Genomic DNA, 14,940 nt, shown 5'->3' on the forward strand with positions numbered 1-14,940 from the left:
ATTTTTATCTCTGAAATCCTTACTTTCTGATTTTGCTGAACTCAGTGGGCAGCATTACCTAGGTTCTCCCTCTGTCTTCATGATCATAAAGTTTGGATTACAGTCCTTGGATTACAGTCCTATTTTTCTGTACCTAACTTTTCTTCCATCCTTTCATCATAATCAAATTCACATTTTCCTGCTTATGTGGCAAGCATGTTAAATACTGAAATATCTCTTTAGTTCTGTTTGATGACTTTAAATCAGAAATGAACCAATATTTCAGAATTACATATATGAATACATACATACACATATAAATATACATACAAATGCACATATAATGTCAGCTAATTCCTTAGATAGAATTAGATGAATTGAATTTGAATGTTTGTGTTCATTCATAATGCAGTGAATGAATAATTGAGAGCTCATGGTATGTATGTGTGTTTCTATATGTAAGCATACACATGCACACAATCTTATGTAAATTTTCACATATGTTAATTATACAGGCTAGCTGATGCTCAAGCATTCTTCCATTCACACAACTCATACTCAAGTGTATCAATAATTCCACAAGGTTGTGAGCTAGCACAAACAATAAATTATGGATTTGGACACAAGACATTTCTGTAAACAATGCATATGAGCTGCCCAATATGTGTGTCAGGAACTGAACTCATATTTCAGTGCAAGAGCTGTATGCACTCTTAACAGCTGATCCAGTTATCCAGAAACACATTACTGTTAATATGTACATATTCATTAGACAGAAACTGAATCCAAACCAAGGCAGAAAAAAGGTCTAAGATAGAAATATTTTCTGTCCTACAAAATTTCTAACATATAACAAACTAAAATCGCATTAGAATTTTATTAGTTATGTGATGAAGAATACAACTGCTAAAAGTCCCATTTGATGATGTCAATAACATTTAAAAAGAAAGGCATAGAACAATCCCTAGCATTTGGAGTCAAGGGTAAAAGACACAGTAACAGATTATAATTAACCAATGTCAAAACCATTTTTATGAGAAAATTGAACTTCCTTTTGCAGCTGAATCAGAGTGCATAGATGTTACTACAAGATTGGAAATATAGAGGTAGAAACAAGTGTGCTTGGAGGCAAGTATGATTGGATTCTTGTCATAAAATCCAACTATTCCAAAATTCGTACAATAAAATGAATTCTGGCTTACTTCCTCACAGAACAAAATATATTGATGTCCTACATATTTCACACAGGATAGGTAGTAGTGAGTCATAGTTTGGTCACAATAAAGGGATGTTGAACATTTACTATTGGAAAGTGTGGTAAGTTTAAATCTCCATTCTACAGTCCCACATTAAAACCTCAGAGTTCCTCATAAATAAACACAATTTCCATACGTTACGTGTATTTAGCCTAAACGATTTTAAACTGATGTTCATTACCATGACCAGTTTTTCTGCCTTCAGATTCCTCAATCTGTATGTACACAGAGCTGTGGTCCAGGATTCTGGAAAGTTCTACAAAAAGAAAGACCTGTCTGCTGTTTTTCTTGTGCATTTTGTCCAGAGGAGCACATTTCCAACCAGACAGGTAGAAAAATAATACTTTTACTCAAACTGCTTGGGAATGGAGATGGGGAAAGTTAAGAAGTGGTGTCATAATGTAGTGCTGTTCCCTATGTCTCTAACACTCATCCCTGAATCCATAATCAATCATTGCTGAAGGCACACAAGTGTGTGAAGTTTAGAGTGGCAATTCTCATGCTATTCTTTCATATGCACCCTAATTTTAAAAACCTGCCTTTGGGTGCACGGAATGGCCATCTCAGCTCTTTCAGTGTTCTATGCTATGAGCTCCCCATTAAATGTGAGATCTCCAGTTGTCCAGGATCAATTTGTATTTCTGTGATTAACAAACCTAATGATTCTTGCCTCAAAATAACTCCAGGAAAAGTACATGTCTGATTGTTTCTAAATGCACAAGAAACTGAACTGCATTTATATCACAGCTGTCATTTTCAGTATCAACAATAGAAAAAGCAAGTCTTTCTAAATGAAAATATGGCTGCCTGTTTAGAGTTGTGGTCAACTGTGTAATAACATATGGAAGTAACATCATATGAAATGAGCAAGTTGCATTTTTAAATACAAACACACAACACACACACACACACAAAGACACAAACACATTTAATGAGAAAAGAGGCCATGTATTTGAGAGTGAATAAATATAAAGTGGGTCCAGGATAAAGTTTAGAGTAAAGAGAAAGAAGAGACATAGTGAGGTAATTATGTTATTTTTAAAATGAAATTATGTCTAAATAAAAAGTCAGAAGGCTAAAACAGTAATATATTTATGAGAATCTACTATATTATATTAAAAAGGCCAATCCTTAGAGAATCACAATAAAAACAGAACTTTTTATGTTTTATTGAAAACAATCAAATGTTGAAATATTAATTTAATATTCTTTATATTCTAAGATTTAATGCTATCATAGGTTAAATTCCTTGCAGAGTGATACATGACTTCAAGTCCTATGTTAAAAAGATATGGAGAGAGCAGGCAGCCTTGCTTTGTCCCTGATTTCAGTTGGATCAATTTGAGTTTCTCTCCATTTAGTTTCATGTTGGCTATAGTCTTGCTGTATATTGACTCTTACTATGTTCAGGTATGTGCCTTGTGTCCCTGATCTCTCCAAAATTTTAAACATTAACAGGAGTTCGATTTTTTTTTCATCTATGGAAATGATCATGAGATCTTTTCCTTCTGTTTGTTTATGTGGTGGATTACATTGATAGATATCCATAGTCTGAACCACTGCTGCATACCCGGGATAAAGCCTATGTGACAGTGGTGGATAATATCTTTTATGTGTTCTTGTATTTGTTTGTGAGTATTTTATTGAGTATTTTTGTTTCCGTGTTCATGAGGGAAATTGATCTGAAGTTCATGTCTTTCTTGGGTCTTGACTGTGACGTGACTGCATCTTCATAGAATGAATTTGTTATTGTTCCTTCTGTTTCTATTTTGTGGATAGTTTGAAGAGTATTGGTATTAACTCTTCTTTGAAGGTCTGGTAGAATTCTGAGCTGAAACCATCTGGCCCTGGGCTTTTATGGATGGGGACTTTAATGACTTCCTCTATTTCCTTAGGGGAGATAGGACTTTTTATTTACCTGACACTGATTTAACTCTGGTAAGTGGAATCTATCAAGAAAATTGTCCATTTTATATAGATATTAATTTTTTGTGTTGTATAGGCTTTTGAAGTAAGACCTAATGATTCCTTTAATTTCCTCAGTTTCTGCCCTTATATCACCCTTTTCATTTTTCCATTTTGTTCATTTGGATAGTGTCTTTCTGCCTTTTAGTTACTTTGGCTAAGAGATTGTCTCTCTGTTTGATATTCTCAAAGAACCAGCTCTTGGTTTTGTTGATTTTTGAATCATTTCGTTTCTAGTATGTTGATTTCAGCATTGAATTTGATTATTTCCATCCATCTACTACTTTTGGCCCTGTCTACATCTTGCTGGTTTTTTCTAGGTGTTTCAGTTGTGTCATTAGATTGATTGTATAAGATGTCTCAAATTCCTATATGAAGGCACTTAGTGCTATGTATTTTTCTCTTCGCACTGCTTTCATTGTGTCCCATAAGTTTGGGCATGTTGTTCCTTAATTTCCATTGAATTCTAGGAAATCTTTAATTACTTTCCTTATTTCTTCCATGACACCTGTTATTGATTTGTTCAGGTTCCATGTGTATGTGTAGGCATTTTGCTCTTTCTGTCGTTGTTGAGGTCCATATTTAGAACATGGTGGTGTAACTGGATCCAAGGGAATATTTCAGTCTTATTATATTTATTAAGACTTGCTTTGTGTCTGGATATATATTCAATTTTGAAGAAGGTTCCTTGATTTGCAGAGAAGAAGGCATATTTGTGTCTGGGTAAAAATTTCTGAGGACTTCTATTAGGTATTTGATTCATGACCTATGTAAGTTTCATTATTTCACTGTTTAGATTCTGTGACAATGATCTGTCACTTGGTGAGAGTGAGATGTTGAAGTTTACCATTATTACTGTGTTGGGACTGATGTGTATTTGAAGCTTTAATGTTTCTTTTACAAATGCAGGTGCCCTTCTATTTGGGGCATAGTTGTTCAAGATACTGTTGTCCTCATGGTGGATTATTCTATAATGCAGATGAAGTATCCTTCACTTCTCTTTTGATTAATTTTGGTTGGAAGACTATTTTATTAGATATTAAGATGGTACTACCACTTGCTCCTTGGGTCCATTTGATTGAAAAACCTTTTTCTAGCACTTTACTCCAAGATAGTGTCTATCTTTGGAGCTGAAGTGTGTTTATTGTATGCAGCAGAATGTTGGATCTTGTTTCCATAACTATTCTGTTAGCATGTGTCTTTTTATCAGATTGTTGAATCTATTGATGTTGACAGATATTAGTCACCAATGAATTTCAGTTCCATCTATTGTGATGTTATTGAGGATAGTGTGTTTTTGTGCTTGTTTTCTTTTGATTTTTGTTCTGGTGTTATCTATATCATGTGTTTTGTGGGTGTAGTTGATCTCATTGGGTTGGAGTTTTCCTTCAAGTAGCTTCTCAAGGTCAGGGATAGTGCATAAACATTGTTTTAATTTAGTTTTTCATGGGATAGCTTGTTTCCTCCATCTCTGTTGATTGTAAGTTTTGTTGAGTATAGTAGTCTGCTTTGGCATCTGTGTTCTCTTTGCATCTGCATGACATCCTCCCAGGCTCTTGTGGGTTTCATACCCTCTGTTGGAAAGTCTGGTGTGATTCTGATAGGTCTGCCTTTATATGTTACTCGATCTTTTTCCTTTGCTGATTTTGATATTTTTTTTTCTTCATTGTGTAGATTTATTGTTTTGATTGTTTCATGGCAAGAGGATTTTCTTTTCTGGTCTAGTCTATTTGAGATACTGTAAGCCTCTTGTATGTTTAAGGTTATCTCTTTCTTAAGGTTGGAGAAATTTTCTTCTATGATTTTATTAAACATATATTCTGCACCTTGGATCCTTGAATCATCTATTTAGTCTTTTCCTATTGTTCTTTTTTTTAATTTTATTTTTATTTTTATTACAGTTACATTTTATTATTTCTGTATCCCAGCTGTATCCCGCTCCCTCATTCACTCCCAATCCCACCCTCCCTCCCTCATTTCCTCTCTGCCCCTTTCCATATCCACTAACTGGGGAGGACCTCCTCTCCTTTCATCTGACCCTGTTTTATCAGGTATCTTCTGGACTGGCTGCATAGTCCTTTTCTGTGGCCTAGCAGGATTGCTCTTCCCTTGGGGGGTGGGGAGGTCAAAGAGCCTGCCATTGAGTTCCTGTCAGAAATCGTCCCTCTTTCCCTTACTATGGTAAACCAATTAGTTACTGAGCTACCATGGACTTCATCCAAGCAGAGGTTCTAGGTTATATCCATACATGGTCCTTGGTGGAGTGTCAGTCTCAGAAAAGACCCCTGTGCCCAGTTATATTTGGTCCTTGTGGAGCTCCTGTCCTCTCCATGTCATACTAACTCGCCCTTCTTTCATATGATTCCCTGCACTCTGCCAAAGGTTTGATTATGTGTCTTAGTATCTACTTTGATACCCTATAAGTAGAGTCTTTCAGGGGTCCACTGCGGTAGGTTCCTGTCCTGTTACTTGTTTTCTCCTCCGTCCAGTGCACATCCCATTTGTCTTTCTAAGTGAGGATTGATCATCTTATCCTGGGTCCTCTTTCTTGTTTATCTTCTTTAGTTGTATAGATTTCATTATGTTTATCATATCTTATAGGTCTATATAAGTGAGTATATACTATGGCCTGCCCAAATCCCATTCTATTTTTTTTCTTCTCAATGCAGTTTATTCAGGAACCTTGAACAATCTTCTGACCCTGGGGAAAGCCAGCCCACAGCTTAAATAGCCTCTGGGTAGCCAACCCCAGCGTGCCACGTGGGCAATGCAGATAGGTCCACATACACGGAAGCAAGCCAGATCCTCAGCCTTAGCCAAATATTGAGTTGTTTGTGACAGAGAGCACTCACCATCAGGAAGGTAGGAGGCGAAAACCAGCTCCATCTTTAAGGCGTGGCATTATGCAGCTCTCTACAGTTCTCTCTTTTTGTTTTAGACGCATCAGGCAAGAGTAGAGGTCTGATCTCTGATATTAGAAATAAGTTGGGACTTTGTACCGATGTTCATTTAGGTGTCATCCACCCAAAGAGCATCAGACACATCCAATACCTTTTTCTCAGAGGCAGGACTTGGGGCATCAACCCGCATGCAATCAGACATGCTATTCTCTGGGTCGAAAGCGGCTGATCCTGAGTGCAGTGCTTAGCCTCACATCCTGAGCATAACATTTTAGCTTTTTATGGTAGCCAACCATGCTTGGGGAGACTGTCCTGCTTCAATGGCTGTAAAGGCCTGAATGATGATCATTACGCTGCATTACGCTGTTGTGAGACTCTAATCTTGCATATACACCACAGGCAAACCAAGGAGACCAACATCCGAAGGCCTGCTAATGCTCCCATGCCTGTCCATTCCTTCAGATGATTCATGGCTGCAGAAATCCATGATGATAATCCTGTGGCTAGTTCTGCATCCACTCTGGTAGAATTTTCCATAACAATGGCCACTCTCAGCTGCTCCATCATAGTATCGAATTCTCCAGTCCAATTACCTAAAATATAGCTAGACAATTGTTTAGACAGATTTGCAGCATGGGAAAAATTCTCATATTGTATGCTAGTGACACAAAGTCCAGCATACTTCCATTGACAGCCAAGTTGAGCGATTTGCCATAGGGTATCAATTTGCTCCTGCACGAGGTCAATCCTCTGATTGAACACCATCAAGCCTCCTTTTAGTTGAGCCTTAATTCCTTTTTGTACATCTAAAGCATGAGCTACATTGGCTAAAAGATTATTTAAGGTCTGAGCAGTCTGCACAGTATGACTCATGGCTAATGCCGTGGTGGTAGCTCCAACAGCCACCAATGAGATGGCAGTAACAATGGCAGCTGTAATTCCAAGATCCCTTTTCTGTCTGAAGAGAGTCATAGCATGAGGAGCATCAACGGGCACAGGCACCCAGTGAGGCATGCGAGTAACTAGGGCATACCTAAATTCACTAGCATTCCAGCATTGGGCAAAAAAGCAAGTATCATTACCACAATTACTTGGCTCTATCTGGGTAACAATGAATAAAAATGGGGGATATACACAAACAGGTGTGGACTTATAGCAAATATTATGAGGAGCCTTAACCCCTTCGTTGGAACATCCTGCATCAGTTCTAGAACTAGCAGTGGTGGTGTCTGAGGTCTGAGTAGGTTCAGGAGACCATTGCCCCCAGGGGAGAGACGTGCTCCATGTAAATTGACAAACTCCATGTTTTCCTCCACTTTTGAAAGTCATTTAAGGTTCTTAAATTATCTTTTCTTTTTTTTTTCTTTTTCCTTTTTTTTAAAATTTTCATCAATTGCACTTTATTCATTCTGCATCCCCCCCATAAGCTCCTCCCTCCTCCCCTCCCAATCCTACTCTCCCTCCTCCCTCTGCATGCATGCCACTCCCCAAGTCCACTGATAGGGGAGGTTCTCCTCTCCTTTCTGAACTTAGTCTATCAGTTCACATCAAAAGTGACTGCATTGTCCTCTACTATGGCCTGGTCATTTTCATGGAGTCCTTGAACTGTTCTGATTGTATGTTTTGAGAGATAGATCAGTTTCTTCAATTGTATCTTCAATGCCTGAGATTCTCTCCTCCATTTCTTATATTTTGTGGGTGATGCTTATCTCTGTGGTACTTGATCTCTTCTTTATGTAGTCCATTTTCAGAGTATTCTCTGTGTTTACTTATTGATTCAAATTCCCGCTTTCAAAATTTGAATACTTTTAATAATTTTCTTCAGCTGTTAAATTGTGGTTTCTTGTATGATGTCCTCTCTTTGTTTTCCTTGTATTTCCCTGTATTTCTTTGAGACATTTGTTCTTTTCCACTTTATATACCTCTAATAACTGCATAAACATATATTTAATGTCCTTTTCCTGTGTTTCAGCTTCATTAGAATATCCATTGCTCTCAGGGCTGGGTTCTGGTGGAGCGAGGATGTCTTGGTTTTTGTTCACTGTGTCTCTATGCCATCTGGTTGTCTGTAACCTTACCTGTTTTTCCTAGAAACTGCAGCAAAGATTGGATCCTCCTGTCTTTGCAATTTAGAGTAGGATTCAGGAAAATGTCAAATGTGCAGTTCAGATGCTAGCATCTTGAAGGGCAGGGCACAGGGCAGTGTATGGTCAAATAAACATGTAGGGGCTGGTGAATTGAAGGACAGTGGTGTGCATGCACCAGAATCCTGAATTTTGGAGTGCAGGTACTGGTGGTCATCATTAGCAACGTGCAGGTGCCTTAGGTGGCATCCATGGGAGTACTCAAAATAAAGCTGGGCTGCCACATACAGATCTGCCCAAAAATGTGCTCCTCGTACTCAGGTTCCTCTGAGCTCTGCATTCTTGGATCTGGAATCTCTGTAATTCTATTGTTCACCTGGTGTCCATAGGGTGACCAGAAGAACAGTGGCTTGGTGGCTGGGATGCTCTCCCAGTAATCCTGAAGCTGTCCCACAGGGAGCAGGAGGGATCTGAAGTCTGGCTGCTAGAGAGGAGAGTCACTGGTACTGGGATCTAAACTCACTGGAGTATGTGAAGGGCCAGGTGGCCCAAAGTTTGCTGCTCCTGGATCCCTGAGATGGCCCCAGGGGACCTGGATCAGATTGACTCCATTTCCTGGATGACATGTCCAGAACAGGAAGAAGCAAAGTTGGTGGACTGATCTAGCCACCTTCAATACACTGGTCTCAGAGTCTCTGAATCTCTGCCCCTTCAGATTTGGGGCACACTGATCTCCACCATCTTGGAATCTCCTTTTCTTGATCTTTCATCCTTCTTTTCTTTTTTGATGGGAGACTTTTGTGATCTTTTGACTTTCCTCATGGGTCTGTTTATGTCTATTTAAGTTGTTGAATTATTGTTGAATTCATCTTTGAATAATGGTTGCTTGGGAAAATCTAAAACTTATCCATCTCATGTACATTTTTAAGCTTACTGGAATACAGTATGTTTTAAAAATGTTTCCTTAGAATATTCTGAATTTCGTTGGTTTCTTTAATAATGTTTTTCTGTAAATTCTGATTCTGTTAATTTGAGTATTCTGTTTTTTCCTTCATTTACTTGAGATATGGGTCTCTCAATTTTGTTTCTTCAGAAAGAGCCAGCTCTTCCTTTTGTTAATTCTATGTATTGTTTTATTTGTTTCTGTTTCATTCATTTCTATTACAATGTTATTAGTTCTTTTTAATATATTATTAATTGTGTACTATTCCAGCATCTGCTAACACCTCTCCTCCCAGCCTCTCCCTTTCACCTCACCTCCCAACCCAATGTGCCCCTCCTCTCTTTCTTGTCAAAAATAAAAAAGAAGTCTCCCTTGGATATCAACCAGCCTTGGCATATAAAGTTGCAAGAAGATTATGTACAACTTCTGTTATTGAGGCTACACAAGGCAGTCCAATTAGGAGAAAAGGATCCAATGGCAGACAAAAGAGTCAGAGAAAGCTTTGGTCTTATTGTTTGGTGTCCCCACAAATACCAAGCTGCACAGCTGTTACATATGTGAAGAGAGCCCAGATCTGTGACATGCATGCTCTACTGTTGTCAGTGCATTCTCTGTGAGCTTACACCAGGAGCCTTTCTGTCGGGCAATCCTGAGCATGGAAAGGAAAGGTCTTTGCCTATAGGGTGCTCCAGAGAGGAGATAAGAGGTCAGTGATGAGAGGGAGTTAGTCAGCTGAGGTGGTCAGTGGACTCTAGCAGCTGACTTCTAAAATACAGACCTTTCTTTGGCTCTGACTTGTTGACAAGGCTTTCTTTCTTTATACAAGTTTCAGAGTACAAACAGATTATTGATTATAAAAGTGGTACAGAATGGGTGTTTGATATTTTTTTTCATTAGATATCCAGGGTTAAAAGCTCAGTTACAATTTTAAAAGTACACACAGAACATACTTGATTATCATTATTAGCCCTATAACTCTACTTTAAGGAATCTAAAGAAGGTCTCCTTCAAAGAAAACACATTTCCTATATGAAATCGTGTTTTTAGGCTGGCATTGTTTGCAGTATGAGTGCAGTCCAGAAAAACAGAAAATATTTTAACTGCTCTTTTTGATGCATAGCAAATACAAATAAATAGCTCCCTTTGCTATATGTATCATCATCTATGCTACAAAGTAGAAAAAGTTTATTTAAGTCAATCTATCTTATTTACTAAATTTTATTTCATTGGGAGTGAACCCTCTGTGACCTTCTAGCTTTAAACTACATTTTCAGGGAGCTCTAAACTGACAATATAAGGATCTTAAATTTATACCTGAATCATCAGGCCTCTCAGGGTTCTCATATTGCCTTTGTTTACCTTGCACCAATATACTGTTTAGGGGCACATGCCCCAAGAAAATTCCTGAAATAATGGCCTCATCTCTCTCATTTGCTTAACTCTGCCTAATCATCTCCAGGGCATAAAGAATATTTGCAAACAGTGGACAGATAAAGATAAGTTTAGTATTTACATAAGACTCAGGACTCATCAGGCCTAGCTGCATTGTCTTCCTCTATGGCCTGGTTAGGTTGATCAGGAGATGTAATCAAGAGCCAACCACTGAGTTTATGTCAGCAACAGTCCCTGTTCCCCTTACAATGCAGCCAGTCCTGATTAGACCTGATAGGCTAGGGTCAGCGGGAAGGGGAGGAGGACCTCCCTATCAGCAGACTTGGAGAGGGGCATGGGAGGAGATGAGGGTGGGAAGGTGTGCAGGGAATGAGCAATGTTGCTACAGCTGTGATGCAAAGTAAATAAACTATGATTAATAAAAATTCCTATTTAAAAAATAAACACAGACATAATATTTCTGTAGAAGAAAAAATAGAAATTGAATCATAGTGCAGAAAGTCCCCAGTAATGCAACACATAGACAAAAACAAACAAACAAACAAACAAACAAACAAAAAACCAAACAGAAGTTAGAGAAAGAAAAACAATGATGGCAATAGTCTGCTCAGCTTTGCTGGAATACCACCAAGCAACTGTGCTGGCTCCATGACTCTTAACAATTTTAGTGAATACGGCTGTGTCATTATCCGTTTCTGATTTAATAGTTTATGGATAAATGGTATTTATGACATAGAGGTCATTTTAGTCTTCAGAATATTACTGGAGGAACAAGAGTGAGAATTAGAACAATTCCCAGGATTATTCTGGAATTAATAATGAAAGACAAAGAGTCCTGTCCTGAGTCAAAGGATGTAAAAGACTATAGAATTTTATTTGCAATTTCCACAGCTGAGATAGGTAATGATTGATCTGAGCTTATCGTTGCAATTTGTTGATACAAGTGTTGCATATTAACCTCCAAATCAGAACTGTTCCATGGAGATGGGACCTATCTTACTCCCATGTTACCTTAGAAAAATTATAGGAGTGGGATAACAAATATCCACTGAAACAGTGAGTAACAAGAAAAATGAGGTGAACTCATGATGATGGAAACATGAAAGTGCATTTTATACACTGATATCATCAAAATAAAATATACACATACTTAGAAACTCAAAGTATACAAAAAACAATTGCAGGCTTACTTGACAGTATTACTTTATCTCAATATGAGTAAAATAGATTTTACTGCCCTAGGGAAACTGGTTAAGCTGTTGAGCAGAAAGCTTATTTTTAATTAAACAAAATATACAGTAGAAATGGGAATTATAAAGAGTTCATGTCCTTGGCAATAACAGGAAGCAGAATATACCAGGGCACACACATCATTGGAAAAGCAGTCTAATGAATTAAATGTGCAATGAATAGATACCTATATAAGGTGAAATATTGATCCAATTTCTCCACACAGATCAGCACGAGTGCATCCCTTGCCCAAGTCAAGAGTACCCAAACCCCGAGAGAAACCACTGCCTGCCCAAGGCAGTGACCTTCCTTTCCATTGAGGATCCTCTGGGCATGGCTCTGGCCTGCATAGCTATGTGCTTCTCTATCATCACAATTGCAGTTCTGGGGATCTTTCTCAAACACCGAGAATCAGCCACTGTTAAGGCCAATAACCGGACTCTCAGCTACATCCTGCTCATCTCCATTCTTCTCTGCTTCTTCTGCTCCTTTTTCTTTATTGGTCGCCCAAACACAACCTCCTGCATACTGCAACAAATAACATTTGCACTTGTGTTCACCTTGGCTGTTTCCACTGTTTTGGCAAAAACTATAACTGTAATTCTGGCCTTTAGGGTCATGAAGCCAGGAAGAACAATGAGAAGGTTGTTTGTCTCAGGTGTCTATAATGCTGTCATTCCCATCTGTGTTCTGATCCAACTCATTCTCTCTGGAGTCTGGCTAGGAACCTCTCCTCCCTATATTGACAAAGATGTACACTCTGAATATGCTCATGTCATCATTTTATGCAATAAGGGCTCAGTTACTGCTTTCTACTGTGTACTGACCTACTTAGGGACCCTGGCCCTAGGGAGCTTCACTGTGGCTTTTCTGGTGAGAAACCTGCCTGACACATTCAATGAGGCCAAGTTCCTGACATTCAGCATGCTGGTGTTCTGCAGTGTCTGGGTCACCTTCATCCCTGTCTACCAGAGCACCAAGGGAAAAGCCATGGTGGCTGTGGAAGTCTTCTCCATCTTGGCCTCCAGTGCAGGACTTCTGGGATGCATCTTTTTCCCTAAGTGCTACATTATTCTCTTAAGACCTGATCAGAACTCTTTGAGATGTATTAAAAACAAAAAAATAGCAAATAAAAATTGATCATTTTGATGTATTAGTTTTCTAATAAAACCCATTAGTATACTAAAATTAAATTATGTATATACTTTTAAGTAGCCTTTTTCTGAAATGTATATTTAAACAAAAACAAGAGCTCCTCACTTTGTCTCACAATCACAGACATTCTATTTCAGAATAAAAGCTGCTGCTGAAAACACATTTTAGTAAGTTATGCATGTTACTTATTAATTTATGGACAATATATATTCAAAATGTAATTACATGATAGTAATTGAGATAAATAGTACATGAAGTAAGTACTTGTTTTCTTTGTTATTTTGGGGAGTATGACAGGGCTTTGGGTGGTATTTGAGATTCTTCTATAGAACAGGGATGAAAATCAATGTTGAGTCATTTTACATATGTCTAGGAAAAGAGAGCAGGGCTAGGTAGTAGATATTTTATCCTTTTATAAAATTCCTTACTCTGATTTTTTGAATGGCTCAACCTGTATAAAATACACCCCCCCATTCCAGAGATTGATTTTCTAGTTTCCGTCTGATACAGATGACCTGGCCAAGTCTCAGACTACAGGGGGACTTGAACCCCCTGGAAACGAACTCACAAAGACAGACCATTTAACACAACGATACACAAGACTCACAGAACAAGAAGCCGGCCATCTTACCTCCCGATGCTGGGTCGGTGGTCCCTGGGCAGGGGTCTCAGATCCCGGACGAGCCCCCAAATGAAAGACCCCCGAAGGTTGTCTTCTGTCAGGGAGACCCCGTACCCAAAGATCAACGAGTCCAGTTGTTCGGATGCAACCAGCAAGAGGCTTTATTGAGTACACGGGTACCCGGGGCGACAAAGTCTCTTGGAAGACTTGCGCGCCTCTCGGTTGGGGTGACGGGTTTTTATAGGGCTCGGGAGCAGGAAGCAAACTAGAAGGAGCCGACGGGCTCGGACTTCTTTTCCGTGCCTCCTGGGAGACGTCTCAGGAGTGCCTGGTAGGGGAATCATTTGCTTCCCCGTCTCAGAGGTAACCCTTCTTGGGTTCCCTCCTGTCTGGAAACACGAGCGGAATGGGACTCTTTGGGGCGACGCCCCTGAGAGAAGTCTACGTGCTTCATCTGGGAGACGAAGGAACCGGACCTCCGACACGGTCTCCATCTGAATTTTTGTTTTTGCTTTGGCGCCGATCTCGTACCACGCGGTTTGTGTTGCCTTCTGTCTGCCTGATTTTTGTCATAAGTGTAGTGAGTGTTGTTTGTCTGTCTACCTTTTGTTTTCTGTTCTGAAAGGCCTCACGAAATTTGTTTAAAATGTGTGCCTATGCGCCTTATTAGATCCATAAGCGCATATTGTATAGGCTGCCACATGGTCTAAAGTGTCTCAGTGTCTCGTCGCCATCTTGACTTCACCATGTGATTTTATAATGTAACCGCCATCTTGGTATGAATAAAAAAGAAAAGCCTTGGTCAAATAATTCTCATTTCCTTCTAGGTTAAAAGGATAGCTTATTTTAAATTGGTATTGGTTTTAAAAATTAAATTGCTTGCACTGGTAAATTTTGGTTTTAAAATCTGGTTTTAATTTTAAAAGATTATGTTTATGCCTTGTGACTTCTACAAAAGGGGTACTTTGTTTTAATATTGCAAAAACGGGTTTTAAAAAATTGTTTAAAGTTTATCAGACATTTGGGTATGACTATGACTGAGAAAATTGCAGTTTTTGAAATGTATCTTATGGAGAGCTGTTTGTTTGATAAGCTGCTTTGTTTATAAAAAAACATGTTTAAACCCTGTTCTTTATCTTGAGACAAAGAAAAGGGGAAGTTTCACCAAGTTCCTTAAAGCTTGTTCTAAGTTCCTTAGAGTTTGGTTGTTACCTTTATGTTATCAGATGCAGGAAAGTTATTTTAAAAAAAAATTGGCAGTTTCAGAACTCCTCTTTATAGTAATGTAACTTGCTTTTGCTTTGCCTATAAAAAGCAAATTGTACGTAGACTCTGGGCTTCAGGATCATGTCAGAATGGAAAGGATTTTAGTGAGAGTTTTTATGTTGTCTAAAAAGCAAGAAAGAGAGCAAAA

The 14,940-nt window shown here is 38.6% G+C and overlaps 1 protein-coding gene across 1 annotated transcript in view; it reads left to right on the forward strand.

Annotated features, from left to right (window-relative positions):
* The window catches only part of LOC132650716 (vomeronasal type-2 receptor 116-like), a gene marked incomplete at its 3' end in the record, with an annotated part of 25,427 nt that extends 12,565 nt beyond the window's left edge, over positions 1-12,862 (forward strand). The window contains exons 5-6 of the mRNA XM_060376055.1: positions 1,441-1,564; positions 11,976-12,862. Of these exons, the coding sequence (XP_060232038.1) occupies positions 1,441-1,564; positions 11,976-12,862 (1,011 nt within the window). The remainder of the gene's footprint in view (positions 1-1,440; positions 1,565-11,975) is intronic.
* Positions 12,863-14,940: the final 2,078 nt, after the last annotated feature.

Source organism: Meriones unguiculatus, assembly GCF_030254825.1.
Source record: "Meriones unguiculatus strain TT.TT164.6M chromosome 13 unlocalized genomic scaffold, Bangor_MerUng_6.1 Chr13_unordered_Scaffold_28, whole genome shotgun sequence".
In the NCBI taxonomy this organism is placed as follows: Eukaryota; Metazoa; Chordata; class Mammalia; order Rodentia; family Muridae; genus Meriones; species Meriones unguiculatus.